Source organism: Etheostoma cragini, chromosome 11 (genome assembly GCF_013103735.1).
Source record: "Etheostoma cragini isolate CJK2018 chromosome 11, CSU_Ecrag_1.0, whole genome shotgun sequence".
NCBI classification, from domain to species: Eukaryota; Metazoa; Chordata; class Actinopteri; order Perciformes; family Percidae; genus Etheostoma; species Etheostoma cragini.
This window is the reverse complement of record NC_048417.1, coordinates 4986570-5008710: the sequence shown is the minus strand read 5'-3', so window position 1 is coordinate 5008710 and position 22141 is coordinate 4986570. Positions and strand designations below refer to the sequence as shown.

Genomic DNA, 22141 nt, shown 5'->3' with positions numbered 1-22141 from the left:
CCACTGCTACTTTTCTGTATGCTGCAACATCACGGTCTGCCACCCAGGTGTTTCAGCAGCACAATAATCAAACTAAAGAGCTAGATCATTGATGATTAAATGATAATTGTCAATCCTGCAATAAAGTATCCTTCCATTGAGGACTGTGAATGTATAATTATAAATAATCCGTTGGAAACGTTAGCACTGACGGAAGAACGTGTGGTGCTTTCCCTGCATCGACCTCAGGTCCAAATTAAGGCCCCAGCAGGTCCATATGTGTGCAAGCTTCACATCGGAAAGTTGTTAACGAAGGTCGCGTGTGTGTGTTTGAGTGGCAGGTGTGTTAAGGAGGCTGTGAGGGTGTCGAGGGCATGGAGCCACATCACAGGGACCCAACCACTCTGCGCTGGGTCCCCTCAGAGGACAAGAGAGTGACAAGAGGCCGAAGGCAAATTTATCTCAGTAGTATCTCTCTGTTGATGAGAGGCTTTTCACCCTGGATCTGATCTTGGTGCTTTGGCTACCTAACGCTAACTTTTAGTGGGATTTTGTTTGATTTTTCTGTCATTTTCACAGAAAACATTTTGACATGTCTTCAAAAATCCCAAGTTAAAATAAGACGTTACTCAGCTTTTGTTGACTCAGTAAGAAGTGATGGTCAAATTAAGCTTTGTGAACCACTGTCTTTATTTTCTGGGCCCATTAGATGGCGCTCTCAGTTTTACAAAGGGTTGAGAATGCACTGAATTGCAATGCTTTAGGCCTTTCTTTTACAACCAAGAGCGCCATCCAGTGGGCTCAGAAAATAAAGACACTGGTTCACAAAGCTTCATTTGGCCATCACTAGCATCAAGTGACATAGCTGCGTTTGTTCCATTTGCTCCGTAAAGTTAAAAAAACAACGTTATTTTTTATTTATATCAGGGACATGATCTTCTGGATGAAAGCACGTGTTTGTTTGACCCATACATAATCCAACCTTCCGTCATACTTTGCAGCTCTTATTTTCACATTACTTTCTACTTTGTACCCGTCATAATTATCACAACCACTGTTTTTAGGGGAGGACCATCTCCAACATGAGCAAAAATAAAACACAGGCAAAAGAAACCTAAAATGTTTTATCAAAACAATTTTTATTCAACTTACAAATACTCCAGTCAAACTATGCTGCTGAATCCAAATGGTAGAAGAGCGTGCACAACCAAACGTGATGCGTTGCTTGGATCCCCATCACAGTGTGAAAAGATGAGGAAGAAGCCTGATAGTTCATTTCTCCACACGGAAATGATTTTGGTGGTTTGGGCATCTGGTAAGGGTGTCCCCTGGGGGCCTCCCTGGGGAGGTGTTCCAGGCACATCCAGCCTGGAGGAGGCCTCGGGGAAGACCCAGGACTAGGTGGAGGGATTACATCTCACACCTGGACTGAGAACGCCTCGGGATCCCCCAGTCGGAGCTGGTTGATGTGGCTCGGGAAAGGGAAGATTCGGGTCCCCTGCTGGAGCTGCCCTCCCCACGACCCAACCCTGGATAAATGGACAAAGATGGATGTATGTATGTATGAATGGAAATGATCAAGTAACTTATTTAAATTACCATTTGTGCACATTCAACAGATCTAAAAAGATCACAAACACTAAATCATCTTCAGTGGATTTCATGAGAGTGACTCTGATCACATACAGTACTTTAATAATAGCATGTTGCTTTTCGTGCAGATGAAAGAGCTTTTACAAGAAGCTGTACTCATGGCTGCTTTTATCCTGAATCAGCTTCAGGTAAAACTGTGTGCCTCAAACAGGCCATGGTGTCACATCCCAGCCTTTCATCAGCTGCGTGCACTGCTTTAGCAATCATCACTTATTGAAAGATCCATTAAAAGCATATTGCTGGGGTACATTTTCAGAACAACTGGCGTAAATCATGGCGGTTATTAGGTTGTTATAAACACTATAGGACACTTCTACTTTAGCAGCTTTCTCTCTGCTATTTTTAACCCTGCAGTAGATTTTGTTTAATCTATTTGACCCTGTGTTTCCTTTCTCTCCTCCCTCTCGCTCTCTCTTTTACTCCATCAAGTCCATCGCCCGTCTCCCATCTACCCATTCTTGCCATACAAGGTAACTCTTGCAGATAGAAACAACATTCTTTTCCCTGGGATTAACATAGTTCCTCTGAGCTGCTGAGACAAATCATATGCACACAAGTTACTGTATAAATAACTGTGCTGGAGGAAAGAGAGAAATGCAGAGTGTTTTTGTATTGACGTTAAAGGAGATTTTTCTTCATGGAAATTACAAAGAATTACAAAACATCTACATGAAACAGATGTTACTGTAGATTGGGAGACTAAACACTACACAATTTCCTGCAGCCATGAATCAATAAATCTGGATTTTTGGATTGATTTTGGAACAAACAAGGCATCCGGAGATCCCATGAAGATCAATGATTAAACAACCTTAATCCTGACCTTACTGGGAAACAAAAAACTTGACCTGAAAGGCTGGGACAGAAGGAAATCTTAACCAAACAATACTCTACAACTTTTTGTAAGCATTTCGCATGAGGGCAAAGGTTTGGCGTAAAGTCTGACACTATCTCACATCTAAAGACAATCTGTCATAATGTCGCTGAGTTTTTAGTCACACACTAGAAGAATTTACTACTACTATTAAGACCTAAAACTTACAAATAATATCAAACACAATTGATTTTGTCGGAACGTTAAGACAGGAAAAAGTCTGACTTAAGACAGCTCAGACAGAGTTTTTTGACCACCTTGTACCAAATGAATGAGACAACAGGAGCGCGCCCCAACTCTAGCAAGGAAATTTGTCTGCAACAATGCATTAGCTTGAAAAGTTGTTTGGTGTAAGGTCAACCCAGTCTCACAGTGGTTTGTGAAATGGTTGTGTACTTTAATCAATTTGATTTATGCACACGAACACCTTCATCTTGTTTATTTTTAGATGGTCAGCATGTTTTTTTCCCTCTTGTGATGATCAACACGTATTTTATAATAGCAACAATTGCATAGCTGTATACACAGGGACAGGTTGGGTTTAGGAGAAGAAAAACGGGATGGTTGGGTTGAGGAAACAATAACAGGATGTGGGACAACAACAATATGGTTGGGTTTAGTAAAAGAAGAAAGTGATGGTTGGTTTAGGAAACGTGACAAACGGGACACGATCCCCTGTCTTCTGGGTGAAAGTCCTGTGTTGTTTGACCCACCTACCACCCGAACCAACCTCAATACGTGGATTTTCAGGCTTTCAAACTACTCGCTATTGTAGACGCTCCTAATGCTACGTCATCTTCTCTTTGAAAATTGTGCTGTGATCACAAAAGGAGGATTTCCATTGAACTACAATAGTAAAAAAACACGATAAACATATTTGTGTACACATATCAAATTACGTGACCATTTCCCAAACTGCCATGAGACTGTAAGGGTTGGTAAGGTTGGCATTAGGCGCAGAGTTCAAATCAAACAGCCTCAGATCAAAAGTACACATGACTATCTTGGCTGCAGCTCAAAACATCCCCCACAAGAGGGTGCTCACTGGCTCCATTTGATGTGTTTCTCCACCTAAATCACCTCTCTTTCTTTCTTCTGTTACCCACTAAAAGCACCCATGGGCTGCAATAAACAAAGAGGCTATAGAGGTGAATAACTCCAGCTGGGAGAACGTGCTGGCTGGACTCCCTTTGTGTCACAGCGTTGTTCCAGTAAGCTGAGCGTCAGCACTAACAGGACCTGGCAAGCTCCAGGCTCTTACTGGCAAATCCCACTGAATCATGAGCAAGCTGCGTCTCTTTGTCCACAGGTTTAGCTGAGCTCTGTGACCTCCCTGCTGTACTCCTATCAGCTGATGAGAGTCATAAGACTTGTTCAAACCCACCAGTGTGGGATGCGTTGAGCCTGAAGACCAGAGGAGGACCAACACACGTTTGTGAGCACAGATGTACAAGGTGTGCATGCACCTCAATAGCAATACCTTAGTTGTTACTACTTAAGTGCACATGTGTATTTGTTTTTATGTGGTTGCATGTTTTCAAAGACACACAAAGGACTTCAGAACTTGGCTGGTAAGGGGATAGGTATCCCACAGAACCCCTTTACAGCTATCTTTAACCAGCAAGAACTCTACCCGGTCTATATTAGACTGCAAAAACCACCCTTCTCCACTTTTGAAAAACTCTTTTCAGGCCGTAGATATAAAGTACCCCGGCGTAAGAGCAATAGGAGTAAAAACTCCTTTGATTCCTGTGCAATAACTCGGCTTAATTCACTGATTTCATGTTCTTTGCTGAACCCACCAGGTCGCTAAACATCAAGGTGAAGCTTAGTCTTTTGACAAAAAATTATTTTAAATGGAAAAAAGTTTGGAATTGTGAGCAGTTCAAACAAATAACGAAGGAAAAAGTTCCAAAAAAGAAGAAAGGGTCCAAGGCTTTCTTCTCGCAGATGGATATTTTACATTGAAATTTTCATAGTACTTTAAAAATAAAGCTGTGTACACACACTGGCACAAATAGTCTTTTTTTTCGGGATTGCTCCTGCAGTATAGTGTAAAATTGTGTTCTGTATTTTGTATCTACACAAAATACATACATACTGTTTTTAGTACATTTTGTTTATTTGTAGATGTGTTCATTTTTGTCTTTTTTTATCAAGTTTCCCATTTGGGATAATGAAATGACTGAAGTGAATTAATTACTAGTGTGCATGTTTGTGCATATGGAGGAATTGCAGAAACCCAAACCACAGTCTTTTCTGTGTTTTCTGTATATGTCATGGAACATTTTAATATTGTCTGATTAAACGTTGTGTTGGACCCCAGCAAGACTAGCTGTCATCTAGGAGTCAGCTAATGGGGATCCTTGTAACAGTGAAAATACTGTATGATGCATTTCACTGCGGTAGATGTTCAGAGTTGTGCTAATTTTTAACTCCTTCATATACTGTTGGGTAGTTTAATCTAAAGCAATGCATCATATTCTATAAGATCATCATATGTTTGTTGAGTTGCTGTAATGTGAGAACAACATATCTCTAAAAAGTCAGCCTGGTTTTTCAGTTTCTTATCACTTACCAGAAGTGAACCATTTATTTTGCTGAGAGTTTTCGTTTTGTGTTTGGTGGTGAGGGCATTGCACCAGGATGAAATGTTGAAGGTGAGTATGTGAGCTTAAATACCCTTGCTGACATTAAAAGCCCTGAGCTTCCTCTGCAGGCGGAGGCGCTGCTGAGCTTAATTGTACACAGAGTCTGTGTACTGAGAAAAGACATGAAGGACTCCTCATGGACCTGTTACTATCTGGCCTTGGATACTGAGGGGTAGCTAGTCATTTATTAGGCTGTGTTTCAAGAATGTAACATCAGGTTACAGAAACAGTTAATGCATGTCATTTGTTTGAACATATATTTTTTAAGTATAGTTTTTTTTCTTTGAGGAACCATTCAAACTTTTTTGTTACCAGTTGCCTTGTTACGCATTACCAGACCTATCTCCACATTGCTCTGCTAATTAGTCTTGAGAAGTAACTTGTTTTTGTGGAACATTTGCACCCCACAAAAGCAAAAGTACAATAATATAAAAATACACATAAAATAAATAATAAATTAGCTGGATACATAGTTAACCTCATTAGCTCTTTTACCAGTGTATCGCCATGGAAACTTTTTCCACAGCAATCCAACCAATCGGCTCCAAAACATCCCAGTTAGAGAGCATTCCGTAAACATGTTCTTTGTAAATCTTTGCAATCATTCACGAGAAGAACCAAGCAGGCCTGTCCCAAATCAAACCATTTGAGAAGGCCAACATCAAGAGAGCAGAAGGCCCGGGATGTAAGGCAATTATTTTGGAAATCTACGGCCATTATTCGGACTACTCCAGTACAAAAGCATTCAAATAAGGTTGACAAGCAATAAAAATAAGACTGTGATCATCTCTGAATCCCTCTGTGTGTGTGTGTGTGTGTGTGTGTGTGTGTGTGTGTGTTTAATTTAGGGGTCAGGTGTTTTTTTTAGGGGTCAAATGTTGCATAAGTGCTTTTGCAGTCTAATGGAAATCATCAGATTAAATGTTGAAGCAGATGGCCAACCACCAAGAGTCCTGTTCTGTCCGAGGTCTCTGCCTGTTCAAAGAAAGTTTTTCCTTGCTGCTGTGAGCACTTGCTCTTGGGTAAAATGTAAATTATAGAGTGTGTTCTAGACATAGTCTATCTGCAAAGTGTCCTGAATTAATCTCTGGTAAGATTTGACACTATGCATTATATTTGAAAGTGTGTCTTGTTTATTTGAATTGCCTCAGAATGTCTTTGTAAGTCACATCTATACAGTCGGCCCCCTTGTTTAGAGGGCAAATAGAAACAAAGAAAATGAATGGAAGAACATACTGAGCACAATCCTTTTTTTATTATCAAAGAACAGATGTGTAAAACGTTAACCAAAAGACAGACCATCTAAAAGTTGATGACGCGGCGGAAGGACCCCACACTGGGGTTCATGGCTGCCCACTCAGTGAAGCGGCGGTACTGTCCTCTCTCCAGCAGGTACTGGCGTCCGCGGTATTCGGGAAGCTCGTAGAAGACCCAGGCACCATCCTGCACTTGGGCGGAATTAATCTCCCGGAGGTTCCAGCGTTCCAGCAGGTTCTTCAGATCTTCAGTGCTCTCCAACATCTGGCCACTAAAGTCAGGGCGCTCATAGACACAAATCCTAAACGCACCAGACCCCTACAAGACCAGGAGTTCAGTTAATCTTTTTACAAGAAGTGACCAAGCAGCTGCAACAGCAAAACAAATTAGAAAATATAAAATGTACAAAGTATATTGTTGGGTTTGAGCATGAGTAGTTGTTTAACTTCTGAATACAAACTAAGGAATTCAGTTTTTTCTTTTAGATATTTAAATCTGTCTTCATTAAATATCCAACCACGTCTTCTATAAATTCAGTTTATAAATTACTAATTTTGAAAAGATCCACCTCCTATTGAGTTGCGATGTGAGGTGGTTTGGGTGGATAGTCCAACATACAAAGCATATGATTTTATGCCCCATTCCCATCATGTCAGATGGAAGAGATAGGAAAGATGTCCACGTTTATGACTTTTAAGCATTTCCATCGCAGAACTGGATGAGTTGCACAAAAACGTGTGCATTAACAAACGTGCCTGTTGGGAACGGAACGATCGTTTGGTCTCAGCTATTGCTGCTTTCAGCTTTCTGGAGACATGCTCATCCAAACAACTTCACACTCGACACTGCACTTCTTTGGGTCCTGAGCAACACACCTGCCATGACACAGCTGCATCCCCGAGCAATGCTCAAGTATACGCGTCATTTGCTAATGGCTAGCTATTTGGGATCAAGCTATTCCCGGGAACAAAAGTGTTGATTCCGAAATTCCCATCGCTAATGCTTAAAATGTTTGAGTTTGCAAAAATGTAACCGGACTCTCTTTCTTAATCTGTTCTTGAAATTACTGTATTCAGCGATGGGAAGCGCTCATCTAGCTCATTATGAAGTGCCAAGTTGGATGTATTGGAGCTTTCAAAGACCAGAGCTTTGCATCTCGCGTTAGGTCAGGTGCAGGCAACAAAAACAGATCATAATTTGGTTCAAATGTCAATAAAGTCCAGTCCTTCAAGTTGTTTTGACTATTCAGACAAAAATCTTTCTCTAACATAAACCATCAAACAGGTTTCGTGAGGCTTTTCACACTGGTAAAGTTGGAAAGACAGTGCTTTATATTGACGCCGTTTCATTGACGACGATTGTTCCGGGGGCTGCCGGAGGTTTTGCCGGTTTTGTTCATCACCTGCTGCTTTCTTTGTGTTGGCAATCTAAAGTCGATGTCATTTTGGAAAACATCCTTCAAGCTAAAACAGCCAATCAAATTATATTTCTCTTTTTTTAAGCAAAATTCTCATCAAACGCACAACAGCCATTTTAGTTCCAGAGCTGCCTCCTTACATGCACATCTTCCACCAAACAAGTTCCTTCCTGATGCTGTTTGTCAGAAGCCCCGCGCTTAGCACCGCCCAAGACAATTGTGATTGGTTTAAAGAAATGCCAATAAACCAGAGCAGGTTTTTCTCCTATCCGGTAATGATGTGTGGACAAGCCACACTGTCTTCTGCAGCGCTATGGAGGAAGGTCTGGCAATGCGAGACAAGAAAGACACCAACATGTCGGTGTGGGCTAACCAGTGCTGCATTCAAATTATTTTAATTTTGTCCTTGTTGCTGATGACCTTTCAGGCAAGGCACAGGGCAGGAATGTTCTGGAATTGGTTGGGCCTTGCCTCTGTGCTCTGCGCCCTACCCGCAGTTTTGCCATTGATTAAGTGTAGCTGGTGGAAGGCTTCTCAAATGTAGGAACTTACATTTCGTACGATCCGGCAGGACCTGATGCTGTCGTTGATGCCCATCCAGTACTGGTAATCAGGGTACTCCCCCATGGTCAGGATGTACTGGTATCCCCGGTAGTTGGGCCTCTCATACAGAACCCAGGCCCCGCTGTCCACACGGACAGAGTTACAGCGGCGGAAGTGGGTGTTCAGCTCAGGACAGTCACTGGTGCACTCATAATAGCGACCTTGGAAGTTTGTGTCTTCATAAAACGTGATCTGGAAGAGGACAAAGGGTGGTCATTGGATAATAATTACAAGAGATTGGAATATAACTGGTGTAAATGCACAGCTGACAAGACAACAAATCAATTAACTGAAGGAACTTAAGTGACTTGAGTCCGAAGAGGTCAAGGTGGACGCTGGAGTTTTAGGGCACACCTAGAGTAGAGTAGTAGAGTTTGTGCGATTCGGGGTGAAGTTGCAACATTGTTGCATTTTTCAGATGGTGCCGGTGCATTTAGACTGCACTTTTTCAAACCCACCAAATATAATTTTTGGGTTCACTTCCTATATTTGGGTTGGATCGCGTTCTCACTTACACAGTTGGTCACAGGCTTTATCAAATGTTTGCCTACTGTACCTTTCCCACACGCTCCATATTTGTTAATCAGAACTTTCACATTCACAATATTGCCTACAGGCCCGGTCCAGATTTATATATGCAGTGTACGTGGACACACTGAAGTGCACCGCCAGGCCATCATTGTCATTTTAATTGCCTCAGCATTATATGTGCAGAAAGGCTGACGCTCTTGTTTTAAAAAGGCTTGGCTGTATACACTCACGACTGCAAAGGCTGACCTTTTGATCGCTCAATGCCTGATTCCAGAAACAATTTGATCCAATAAAATTGTCTCTTCTGCAGATGATACTGAGGCTGATGCATAGTTCTGTTGGACAGGCTTCAACATCTGTGCCACAGGGTTGGGTTGGAAATTGGAGGGTCACTGGTTCAAGTCCCAGTATAACCTAAAGTACAGGGTGTTGACTGGTAGCTAGAGCGATGCCAGTTATGTTACAAATTTTCAACAAACATTTTATTACTTGTATAACACAGTGTGTTGATGTCAAATGGACATCAAGTTTTTAATTTGAATTTTCCACTTGTTTTTTATGTCTATGTTTCATGTTGACTTGATGTTTTTTCAACATCAAGTGCCCACTCTGTACCTTTTTCTGTTCTACATCACAGTAGACTGGATATGTTTGGGTTCTGGACTGAAAAAAAGAAGCAAATAATTAAATTGCTTCTTTTTAAAGTTGTTTTGCATTATTTTAGCTAAAACTATTAAACCTATTAAACTGGACAATTAGGAGAATGTTCCCCTAAATCTTAGAGAGGACTTGAAAATCTGTAATCTCTACCTGTATTGCCAAAATAAATAATAAAAAGCATTGTTCTAAATCTTTCTCTATGTTATATTTTATTGGATAAGAGAAGAATTAAACCTCACACAAACACAAACAATCATTAGGGTCAAATTTTAATGTTAAGTCAATGTATCACATTGATTTACAAGAAACTTTCACTTCTCAGTGATTATTTTGATGGAGCCCACAGTTGGTTTGAGAGCTCCCCACTCTGAGTGGTGTCGGTACTCCCCCTTCTCCAGCTGGTACTGACGACCGCAGAAGTTGGGATGTTCAAAGAAGATCCAGGAGCCCTCCAGGACCTTGCAGGACTGGACTTCACGTCTGAGCCATTTCTCCTGGATAGACTTCATGTCTTCTGTCACCTCCAAAGATTGGCCGTCAAAGTTTGGCCGGTCAAACAGCCTCAGTTTGTACGGCGCTTTGGCCTGAAACCAAAACAGTCAGAAACGATGTATTATTATAATAATAATAATAATAACAACAATAATAACACAAAACTTTTAACAAAGTTACAAAGTATTAAAAGCTACAGTGTGTATTTTCTCTCTTCCTCATGAGGAATTCTAAGTAATGACAACAACACTGTCAACGGGTCTACATGATACAAGTTTTCCGTGATAGCGATCGGCCCCCCCAACCTTACCCACCCCCACCCTTCCACCGCCACGCAGTTGCTAGTAGCCAAGGAGGACACTGACATCCCAATATTCTGAACATGGCCATACTAAGAAATCCAGAGAGAGCTGGTTGGTGCTGTTAGTCTTAATTAGCTTTCTAGCAACTCATTTGGCAATGGCTTGAATGTGCTCCACGATGCTCGTTAATATAAAGAATTACTCACTAAATATTTAAGAAGACAAAAATAAAATGGCAGACAAACAATCAAAACAATTTAAAAACAAATCAAAAGTTTTAAAGCATTAAGAAAGGAGCAACACAAGAAAACAGGTACAATAAAACAATATAAGATTTCCAGAATTGTCCAAATCTATAGTGTAAACACATTTCAAGCACCAAAACAATACGTTCAAATTTATTTTTAAAAAAAGACATAAAAAGAATTTCAGACAGCTAAGATTTTAGCTTTTGGGCCAAAATTATATCTAAAACATTGCTCTAGGACAAATTTGGGGCTCACTATACAGAAAGCTGAGTTTGTTCTGAATATTTGGGTATGCCACACCTGGAGACCCCCGCAACACAGGTTATATTCAAATACCCTTAAAAGGTGAATTTGAAAAGATTTAATAAATCAAATTGCTATTAAAACTTAGAGGGTTAAAAGAGGATAAGGATGTCCCTGATCTCCCCAGGGAGATTGTTCCAGAAAGAGTGAGCCTTAAAAAAAAGCCCGGTCACCCTGGGTCCTCAGTCCGGATTTGGAGCCGCTAGCAGAGACTTTGGCTGAGAATCTCAGGTTGCAACCGGACACATATAAGTTTTTTTTTTTTTAATGGCACTTTGTAACTTACGTTTTTGATGATCCTGCAGGATCTGACACAGTCGTTGAAGCCCATCCAGCGACTGTAGTCACTGTATTCCCCTGGACCAATGACATACTGGTAGCCCATGTAGTTGTTGCACTCATACAGAACCCACCAGCCGGCCACCACCTTGACCGAGTTGCATCGGCGGATGAAGCCCTGCAGGTCGGCTGAGTCGCCTTTGCAGTCGTAGGACTTTCCCTGGAAGTCCCGGTCCTCGTAAAACACAATCTGGAAAGAAAGAACGTAGACAGGATTAAGGATTCAACGATACAATCAACCTGCGATTCAATTCACGATTTTGGTTTTACGATACGATTTTCTCAGGATACATTTTTTAACAGAATGAGTTGCAGACAAATGACTGAATTTTTTTTTCCTGTTTATATAAACTGCACAAAAACAACAGACATGTCCTTATCCAAAGGGCAACTGAACTTGTATTTTATTATGAACAACCAAAATTAAGAAGAACAGTGACGTCTGGAGTCAAACATTTAAAATTGCTTCATTTTTTTAAACTCTTCATCTCAACGGATTTGCAATCTTTCCAAATTTATGTTGAGTTTAAACTGATTCACGATGCATTGTTACATCCCTATAGACAGGATTGTACACTTTTATATCCTAAATAAAAATACGTTTTTTACCAACATGGTGTTTGAACATTCTTAAATTCTTATGGACAAAACATCTGACCTTTATGTTTCTTGCCTCAAACGATGACCTCCTAACAACACATTCAGACACATACCGTACTCACCTTCGCCATCTGTAGCTCTTAAAAAAGTAGATGCTGTAACGAACGCAGTACTCTTTACACATGGCAGAGACAATACTGCTAAATGCATGGTTAGCAGTGCATGTAACACTTATCACAATCCAAATATTCATCTAGAGTCTGCACCATTGTTCGTATTCACTGAATTGCCTTTCTACACACAATGGTTGTTTAGCAGTGCCAAGATTCAGTCACTGCTCAAACCCAACGGACCTGCACCGCTCTAATATGTGTGTTTTGTTTGTCGGCAATTTAATGCATTTCATTCTTAATTTCCCTTTTTATTTTGAATTTCTTAATGAATTTACATTTTTGATCCTAAAATATTTCAATGATATTATATTCATTGAGTCAATTCAATAAAAATGGTAACAGATGTTTATCAGAAATAAGTTATTTTTTGTAAGATACTTTGTCATTTAAATTATGTGTTGCCATTTAGGTATGTCAATACACTTTCAATTTTTACAGTATCATTATTTTTTGTATGACCCTTTCTGTTTTGTTTTACATGTTTGAAATAAATTTCAATCAGTCAATGTGTAAGCTATAAACTTTGAGCTGCATTTTATTAAGGAAAGGTGCTACACAAATAAAGTTGATCCTCATGCTTTATTTATTTTCTATATAAGTTTCTGTTTTAAATTACACAAAATGTATGCATTGTAAGGAAAAATCTACACTTTACGAACATACTAAAATTAAACTGCAGTGATGAAAACAGCTGAGACTGGTAACACACACTATTAAGTTCTGGTTATATTGAACTTAAACTCAAATGCTGAATATTGAACTTAAACTCAAATGCTTTCTAGAAGAATAGACAATTATAAAAAGAACACTTTTACATCAGCTGTAATGAGAATTTCCAGAATTTACCTCTCTGGTTTTCATCACATTTACCTCAGTCTAAGTTCTGCTAGCGTCTGATTGGTTGCTTCAGCTACATGTATGTGAGAAACCAGGAAGTGTTGTCAACGGAAGTACATTTTCAGGATAATTGCGTGCATCACTCTCTGTGTGTTGCGCTTTAAAATTCCAAGTGAACTAGAGTTCAGTTTACTTCAGGTGAGAACGCGATCCGACCCAAATACAGGAAGTGAACCAAAAACAGCATTTACTGTTTATTAGTTTATTTTTTATCGTGATTTTGATTTTGGCGATCAAAAAAACAATTTAATAGAGAAAAACAATAATTTTACCCATAACATTGTGCAAGAAAACTCTTATTTTGTCTGGTGTTCTGAATGACACTCGCTCTCACGCCTCTTCTGAAGACTGAACTCAGTCAGCCAACATTTTACTATTATTTTTATCCTTTTTTTCATTAGAGGAATTGAGAAAGTTTTACAGGAAAAATATTAAGTGAAAATGAGGTCCACCAGAAGGGGAGAGACTTTGCCTCTCTATAGTTACAGCCTAAAAGATCTTTAAAACCTCTGAAAAAAGCATCTGCTTCTTACCTTTCCCATTGTTAATGATGTTATTTGCCTCCCATCCAGCTGCAGCTGTGTTGTGCTTTTATACAGAAATGCAGAATATACAGATGAGTGAAATCTATTGTCATCAACATTGGCTTGATTTGCATATTAGCAAAATTGTTTAATCAAGTTTGATTTCCCTTTGTCCACATGTGATGGCCTCATATTAAAGAATTTTCAAAAGTGACACTCATAAAGGCTCACAGCCATCTTTAATGACAACTGAGTGTATTGTTTTCATTAAGTTCTACCCTGTCAGATGATTATTTTCTTGTCAATGGGTCTATATTGGACTTTTTTGTGGGATGGGACATTATTTGCTAAATTGTCTTCATTTTGAAGGATGAGATTACAGAATATCATGAGGGCAAAGCAGTATCTAAAATTAGTAAAATAATTCTAATATTTCGTACTCATGAGCGTCTTGTCTTATACTTTCTGCAGGAGACCAGTTGGTAATACAAATTGCAAGTTAAGCAATAGCATGAAAATTCAATGTGAACAAGGGATGAGAAAAGGTCATCCTGGGTCTTGAATTGAAATTCAAGAAATGAATGAATTGAAATGAAATGAATTATTAAACCTATTACACAAAAAATAAAATAAACCGAACATCACGCTAACGTAAGACTTTTCAAAGGAAAAGTTCAATCACGATTAGAGTCATCTCCTCAGATGAACAGTCGCAGAAAAGATGTGTCATATCGAGGAAAGCACAGGTGTACATAACTTCATTCATAACTCATTGCCTATGGGTTTGCTCGGATATGTGTATCCATTCGGCTGGAACAAAAGTCTGTTAACATGTGGCCACAAAATAATAACTCGAGGCTACGGAATAATAACACGTGGCCACACAATAATATTTATTCTATCTGTGATCAATAGCAGCAAAGGAAAACAGAATAAGAGAAGATTTGAACCTGGGATGTTGTGGTTTAAAGGTTTAAAAGGTGTGAATCACAAACCACTAGAAGTTCAGGATGAAATTTGTTAGAATTTTGTTCCTTTGTATTTTTATCTGTTGAGGACTTCATTAAACCTGCCTTTTGTTGTTGCATTATACATTAATGGCACTCATTGCAGGGGGGAAACTGACCTGAAATCTTGGATTTGCAGGATTAGCTGAGTATGAGGATCTGAATAAACATTACCAACAAGTTGGTAAGTTGTTTTGTTAGAGCCGTCGTGTTTTTTCTGCTTTGACAAGTCAAAATGTTTGCTGTAAAAAAGTCTGCCATAACAATACTAAAGTAAGTAAAATAATCCCTATCATAAAACCACTGAGTCAAAACAAACAAACTCATATCATCTATTGTAAGCTGTTCCAAATGTGAGCAAAATATACTGAGTCAATCTGAATCCTTAAATGGTAAATCAATACACACAAGCTGGCATTAGCTGGATGTGTTTAATGTCTATGGCATTTAGGTCTTACTGGCATTAAAATAAACAACCCCAAATATAACTGTTCTGTGTCGTGGCATCCAGATGCTTTGGGATGAGACTTCAGATTAAATGGATCTGAAATTAACAGACTCTGTTTACTAAGAGATCAGGCCACGCCCAAAGCTTCATTTGTCAGCCTCACCTAATGCTTACTTTGGTTTAGGTGCATGTATAACGATGGAGATGGGAAGTAAATGGAATAAAATGGACCTTTAGCCATTTGAAATGCGTAATCCCTTTTCTTAAGACATCTACGGTCTGAACTCGTGCCACATTCAAACAAAGCATGATAAATCCATTCAGACAGACTCCATTTTTTTGTCACTATATTCCTCTCTAGTCTGAGAAATATATGAACTGAAGCTTGGTTTTTCTTGCTACTCTCTCCTGCCTTGTGTCTTCCAACCATTCCCCCTCCCTTTTGTTCTGGATCATGATGGCACAAATGAAATTAACAGAGATCACAGAGCTGCTTATTCATCAGCTTCCACGTCATTTAAATAACAATACCCTGTTACAGCGTGTATAAAGTATAAAAGCCGCCTGGCAGCCACAGGTTGGTGGACAGATTCCTACAAACACAGATCATCAAACATGGGCAAGGTTTGTAGAGAGTAGACCTGAAAACAAGCACTTTTCCGTTTAGGAAGCACTCAATGTAAACAAGTGGAAGAAAAATATAACAGTGGGACATGAAGCCATCTAAGCTTACAAAGGTACATTTTAAATGGAGAAATCCGTTCTTACTGTTTTTTCTTTTTCAACAGATTACCTTCTACGAGGAGAGGAACTTCCAGGGTCGTTCCTATGAGTGCATGAGCGACTGCTCTGACATGACCTCCTACCTGAGCAGGTGCCAGTCCTGCAGGGTGGAGAGTGGCTGCTTCATGGTCTACGACCGCCCCAACTACATGGGAAACCAGTACTTCCTGAGGAGAGGAGAGTACTCCGACTACGTGTCTTTTGGCATGAGTGACTCAATCCGTTCCTGCCGTTTAATTCCCCAGGTATGCAAAGATTTTGAAGGAGAAATATTGATAGAAACGAGTCATCTTTAATGTCTAACTCATACAATATTAATTTAAAATTGTCAAATCAATTGCAATTTTTAAAAGAAAAAAGTAGCAGGAGTGCGTCCGGTATCTGTTGAATCCCCGGTGCTTGTGAAAGGTAATCAAGTTCACGGAGCGGAGGGAGAGTAATGACCAAAAGCCTCATTCAAACGTGTATGTGGGCACTCAAGGTTGGATACATAAAAGAAAAGGCCCTTAATTCATTTGGCAAGACATTTAAAACTACATCAATGTGTGATGGCTTGAGACGTCCGGTGCTTCTGAGTGCCTGAATATAGTTTTATGACTTTTTTTTGCTGGTTCCCTAAAATGTGTGCTTAAAAGTAATTGTTCCAAAAACAGCATGGCATTTAAACACATTTCTCAATGAAAGCAGGAAAGTTGCTACCTAAATTCTTCCCAGGCTGTCGTCCGCCTTTTTGTATTCATCAACAGCACAAAGGTCAGTTCAGGATGAAGATCTACGAGAGGGAGAACTTCCAGGGCCAGAGTCACGAGCTGATGGACGACTGCGTCAACTTCATGGACCGTTACCGTATGAACGACTGCCAGTCCTGCCACGTGATGGACGGCCACTGGCTGATGTACGAGCAGCCCCACTACAGAGGCAGGATGATGTACATGAGGCCCGGAGAGTACAAGAGCATGAGAGATGTGGGATTCAGCGGCATGAAGCTTAGCTCCGCCAGGCGTATAATGGACTCCTGTTGAAGCAGAAAAAAAAACTGTTGAATAAAATGAGAGGAATCAAACATCACCTTGTCATTGTGTTGTCATGTGTCAAAGAGAAGATGGGCTTTTTTTTGTGTCTGCGAGTTAAATCTGCATAACTGACATTTTAAATTGAGCAAGTACATAATAATCATCTAGCTTAATCACACATTGTTTGGCCCTATTACCATTTTACGAACTTAATTTAAAAATTATACACCTGCTTAATAACATGGCAGTGAGGTATAGATATAGAAATACAGGAAAGATACAAACTGTAGTTTAGGGATGTAAGGATGCATCGTGAACCAGTTAAAATGTAAAACTTTTATTATTATAAAACTACAACTAGTTTGTTTTAAATGCAATGAGGCTGAAGGAACAGTGTCTGGTAGTGGGACCAAATCAGAACCTTCTGAAGGGAGGTGATCCATAAAACCATGGGGATCTTGTCTCAGAATGTTCCACTCGCCCCTAAAGGATTTTTGCTGCCCCTGTATCCAACAAATCGGAATCTGAAACCCCAAGAACACTATATACATGTATTGATTTAGCTGTACCACATGCAAAAAAAGACTATAGCTCTCATCTGGAAGAAAATGGAAGCAATGGTGCAATGTATGTCCATGGAGAGATTAACATTTATATTGAGAGGCAAATTGGGGGTGTATGAGAAAATCTGGAGACCACAGTTGTATGTATGTTGTATGTATGTTGTATGTATTGTTGTATTTTATTTTTTAAAACCATCAAATACATTTAAAATGTCTAACTTTCACATCCTCTATTGGTTTTATCTGTTCTTGCTTTTTGCTGTTTTTTGGGAGGCACATTTCAGGCCTTTATTTTCTAAAGACAGTGAAGACATGGAAGGGGGAAAGAGAGGGGGAATGATAATGAAAAGCAAACCTCTATTTATGTGCGCCTGCTTTGTCAACTCTACCAAGAACAGGTAAAATGTATAGAATATGTGAAAGTTAGACATTTTACATTTATTTGATGATTTCAAAAAATAAGACACATACAACAATGCACAGCAGTAGATACATGGGCTGAATTTAAAAATCACAAAGATAAAAAAACATGCTTATTTCCATTGGAACCTAAAGGACAATATAACATGTATAAGATAATAATTAAACAAATGAAGAGTGGGCGCCCAGATGGCACAGTCGATACAACAGGCGCCCATATATAGAGGTTTACGCCTCGATGCAGCGGGCCAGGGTTCAACTCTGACCATAGGCCCTTTGCTGCATGTCATTGGTACTTTGATCAAGAATATGGTGCAATGTATGTCCATGGAGGGATTAACATTTATATTGAGAGGCAATTTGGGGGTGTATAAGAAAATCTGGAGGCCAAAGTTTGTAAAAGAAGACATAGGAGTTAGTCAGCCACTGTGATACTTTCATATAATTTGCTTTTTGATTGTTTTAATCATACTGTGTTTTAATTTATAACTGCAATGAAAAAATAATAAACAGGTTTGTCACAACTGCATGTCATTCCCCCTTCTGTCTCCGTTTTTAATGCCTTTGCTGCATGTCACTCTCTCTCCAGTTCATGTCTTCAGATCTTACAAATAAGAGCAGAAAATGCCCCAAGAAATTCTTTAAATAAAAACAAACCGAGAGTGAGAGGCTTTTTGATTGTTTTCATAAGGTTTTATTGTCTTTTAAAACTGTTAACGGAGCTTGCATCTCCTGTAGCCTTGGGCAGGGAGATCCATTGATGTGGTGCGTAGTTAAAAGTATTAGAAAAATTGAAATACTTCCTGTACAAGTGGCGCAGGTTTGTCTCTAACTGCACTACAGTTAATCCGTCATCACAGACAGCACAAAGGGACGCAGCTGATACATTTGCTACTGTTGCCCACCTGTGCCCCCACAGGAGTGCCCCTTCAGTTGGCACCGCACCAGGTGCATACAGTCTAGAATAATAACCATTTACAGACCGATTTAACAAACATCATGGCCCTGTATGCTACGCTGCTGAGTAAGATATTCAAAACAATGGCTTCATAGATCATTTCGCTATCATGGTGGGTATAAAAGTGACACAGTTGGGATGGGCAAAGTACCAGTGCAATCAGGGATAGGACTGACCACCAAAATGGGCAAAGTAAGAGAGCACTCTGATGTTGTAATATAGCTTGATAAATAATTTGATCATTTCAGATTATGTACCGCAAAAAAATTGTTTTTTAAATGTGTTGTTTATTTCCAGATCATCTTCTACGAGGACAAGAACTTCCAGGGTCGCTCCTATGAGACCAGCAGCGATTGTGCCGAGCTGACCTCCTATCTGAGCCGCTGCAACTCCTGCAGGGTGGAGAGCGGCTGCTTCATGGTCTATGAACGTCCAAACTTCATGGGCCACCAGATGCTGGCGAGGAGGGGAGAGTACCCCGACAACCAGCGCCTGATGGGTATGACCATGAGTGACTGCATCCGTTCCAGCCGCATGATCCCCACGGTAGGAAGCGCTGTGTTGACTCATCCGGTTAAAGACAGAAACGGAAGGCGTAAATGTAAACTCTCAAACACAGCACAGTAGAAACCTTTTTTAATTATTAACTGATTTTCTGTCTCTTCACGTCTCATTTTACAGCACAGAGGCCCATTCAGGATGAGGATCTACGAGAGGGAGAACTTCAGAGGTCAGATGAATGAGCTGACAGACGACTGCGAGAACATCCAGGATCGTTTCCGCATGTCTGACTGCCAGTCTGCTCACGTGATGGACGGCCACTGGCTGATGTACGAGCAGCCCCAATACAGAGGCAGGATGCTGTACCTGAGGCCCGGAGAGTACAGGAGCATGAGAGACATGGGAATGGGTCCCATGGACATGAGGATTGGATCCATGCGACGTATCATGGACTCGTGTTAAAGAACAGAACAGGCTCGAGACTTCAACCAATATTAAAAAAGAAGTTTTAATTTATCGAGTTTCAAAACACGAACCAGTGAGCCGGGCAGAAATTATGGGCACAGATTAGACATGAGAGACAGAAATTGCATGAATTATCAGCACCCAACTTTTACGGTATGTCAAAGGACATATTGAGCTGTAGTGAATGCTGCTACTATAATAACTGTGTCTCACAATCAAGTTAAGACTTCTTCTTCTTATAACTATGAAATGTGTTATGTCATATTTGATGCACGTGACATTAAAAATAAAATTTCAAAATGGATTAAAAAAAAGTTGCTGTAAGATTTTCTACACATTTCTTAAAAGACTGTAACTGCTTTAAATGTTGGATTTTTATCTTCACACAGGGAGCAAAAACATTCAACATGGGCATTTGAATATTGTTTTAAGACAGACTCAGAAAACTGTGATCCAATCCTTTTAATGGAACTGATTCATCGATATTGTGTTTTATATACCTCTGTTACCAAATGTCAAGAGCAGTCACCATGTCTGGTGCAAATTAGAGCTATGACCGGGCCCACAAACTCAGGTCCGTCGTTACCCGAAATTTCTCTCCAAGCCCAAACCACTGCGGCGGTTTTGGGCCTGAGCCCTTTTTTAAAGCGTGAATTTCAACAGCTTTTTTTAATCTATGTAAAGTGATAGATAGATATCCAGGCGATGCCGGCCACACACAGCAATGCACAGCTTCATACATTATTATGGACTTGAGATTTGTGCTAACCTGACCCAATTCTTTTTTGGGAAGTAATAATCTGGCCCCATCGGGTTCGGGCAGACAATCAAAGCTCTGCTGTGAATAAGGCCGCAATTCGGCTTGTGGCCTTTGTCGTCATACCAAACATATTCAATTCAAAATACCTCAAATGCTTTTTCTCATTGAAATGAGTTGACCATCACCACAAAGTGCATTCCACTTACTACATAAAAAACCATTCATCTGTTGCTGCAATGCTACGGAATAAGAAGAATAAACAAAAGAAACAGAGGTAGAATGAACCACACTGAACAATATATGCAGTATTATGTGAATGCATACTTCAACAGTGGAATAGAAGAAATCACTGAAATAAAAAGTCTATGAATACACCACTGAGGAGGCAGACTGTGCAGCTCTTAGTACTGGGTGTTTTCTATAGCCAATAATAGTTCACTGTCACGCTTGTGTTCAGGATGGAAATTAATTCAATATGACTAAAGGGAGTTGTTAGAATTAATGTAAACTTTTTTTAAACAAGTAAAAAATAAGTCAAGCAACCTGTTTTTTTTTTACTAAGCTTTGTTGTAACACTGATTGGGGCACATTTTGAGCGGGCACAGAAATACATGGTTGCAGTTATCTATGAGGATCTGAATAGAGAATAATAAACAGGGGGCTGCAGACTTCCATTTTATAATTTGATTTGGCAACCCCTCACATCTTTCACAAAGACGTTCCTGAGCTGTAGCCTATACTTATAAGCTGCTTAATTATATTTAACAAGGTAATGAGTGAGCAAAGGGTAGGGGACAGGGAAACAGAAGAGGTTTAGGAAGACTAGCGGGAAAGATAACGGTCAGAAATCTATGTTTCTGGCCGTCATATACGCAGGTGTACTCTTTGACGCAGCGGCCGCAGGTTCAACTCTGTTCTGTGGCCCTTTGCTTCATGTTATTCCCCCTCTCTCTTCCCTTTCATTTCTTCAGCTGTCCTATATAAATAAAAGCCTTAAAATAGAATTCCGGTCAATTCCAACATGTAGGTCTGTTGTATGTATATTTGGAGTGCTGTCAGTAGAGAGAAAAACAAAACCAATCGGTGCTGCCTACACTGAGTTATCATCCTGCTGAGGTTAGCACCCAACAGACTTGAACAGGGCAAGTTTTAAACCTGTTTTTAGCCTCTTAACATGTTCAAAATGTCATAATAAGTGCCTATTTATGTGAAGTGATTCCTTCCGAGGGAACAAATGTGAAAGAAATACATGAAAGTTGTGCTAATTAAGCTCTGTTTAGTTCCGGTTTTGAGACAGTAGTTAGAGAGCTTAGGGGCCGTCTACAAACTACAACACAGAAAAGAGATGAAACAAAACTATGTGGGCTATCTATTCAGTGATTAAATAAGGTGAATAAGGTATGCTTAAAAAATAAGCATTTGCTCATTTTTGAAAATATGTTTGTATCTCTTTTCTGTGTTGTAGTTTTTTAAACGGTTCCGAAGCACTCCTTGCAGTATTAACACAGGAACTAAACATAGCTGAACTAACACAACTTTCATGTATTTCTTTCACATCTACTGCAGTCAGATTTACTGTGTTCACTGGGAAGGAATCACTGTACACTGTGCACTTTTAATGACATTTTTAACAAGTTTAGAGGCTAAAAACACGTTTAAAACTTGCCCTGTTAAAGCCTGTTGGGTGCTAACTCTAGCAATAGGATAACTTGGTGTGTAT

General features: G+C 39.7%; 5 protein-coding genes across 6 annotated transcripts in view; 3 read left to right on the top strand and 2 right to left on the bottom strand.

Moving 5' to 3' along the window:
- Positions 1-6429: 6429 nt before the first annotated feature.
- Positions 6430-9098, bottom strand: LOC117953132 (gamma-crystallin B-like). Its single transcript, XM_034885956.1, has 3 exons — positions 8991-9098; positions 8384-8626; positions 6430-6732 (listed from the first exon to the last, which is right to left on the bottom strand). The coding sequence occupies exons 1-3, from the start codon at positions 9006-9008 to the stop codon at positions 6460-6462; spliced, it is 534 nt and encodes a 177-aa protein (XP_034741847.1). The 5' UTR covers positions 9009-9098; the 3' UTR covers positions 6430-6459.
- A 719-nt stretch (positions 9099-9817) lies between these two features.
- Positions 9818-12040, bottom strand: crygs4 (crystallin, gamma S4). Its single transcript, XM_034886004.1, has 3 exons — positions 12032-12040; positions 11257-11526; positions 9818-10209 (listed from the first exon to the last, which is right to left on the bottom strand). Exons 1-3 carry the CDS (start codon positions 12038-12040, stop codon positions 9937-9939), a joined length of 552 nt encoding a protein of 183 aa, XP_034741895.1. The 3' UTR covers positions 9818-9936.
- Positions 12041-15522: 3482 nt separating this feature from the next.
- On the top strand, positions 15523-16809 carry LOC117953135 (gamma-crystallin M3-like). The gene is made up of 3 exons (XM_034885959.1): positions 15523-15582; positions 15747-15986; positions 16488-16809. Exons 1-3 carry the CDS (start codon positions 15574-15576, stop codon positions 16761-16763), a joined length of 525 nt encoding a protein of 174 aa, XP_034741850.1. The 5' UTR covers positions 15523-15573; the 3' UTR covers positions 16764-16809.
- LOC117953130 (gamma-crystallin M3-like) overlaps positions 15526-22141 on the top strand; it is a 26058-nt gene continuing 19442 nt past the window's right edge. Inside the window, exon 1 of the mRNA XM_034885952.1 lies at positions 15526-15582. Coding sequence (XP_034741843.1) covers positions 15574-15582 — 9 coding nt within the window. The 5' untranslated portion in view covers positions 15526-15573. The remainder of the gene's footprint in view (positions 15583-22141) is intronic.
- On the top strand, positions 18738-19961 carry LOC117953124 (gamma-crystallin M3-like). 2 transcript variants are annotated; one of them, XM_034885921.1, is made up of 3 exons: positions 18738-18887; positions 18993-19241; positions 19377-19961. In XM_034885921.1, exons 1-3 carry the CDS (start codon positions 18834-18836, stop codon positions 19656-19658), a joined length of 585 nt encoding a protein of 194 aa, XP_034741812.1. In that variant the 5' UTR covers positions 18738-18833; the 3' UTR covers positions 19659-19961. The 2 variants fall into 2 exon arrangements, with proteins under 2 accessions (XP_034741812.1, XP_034741813.1); XM_034885922.1 differs by having other exon boundaries at positions 18819-18842.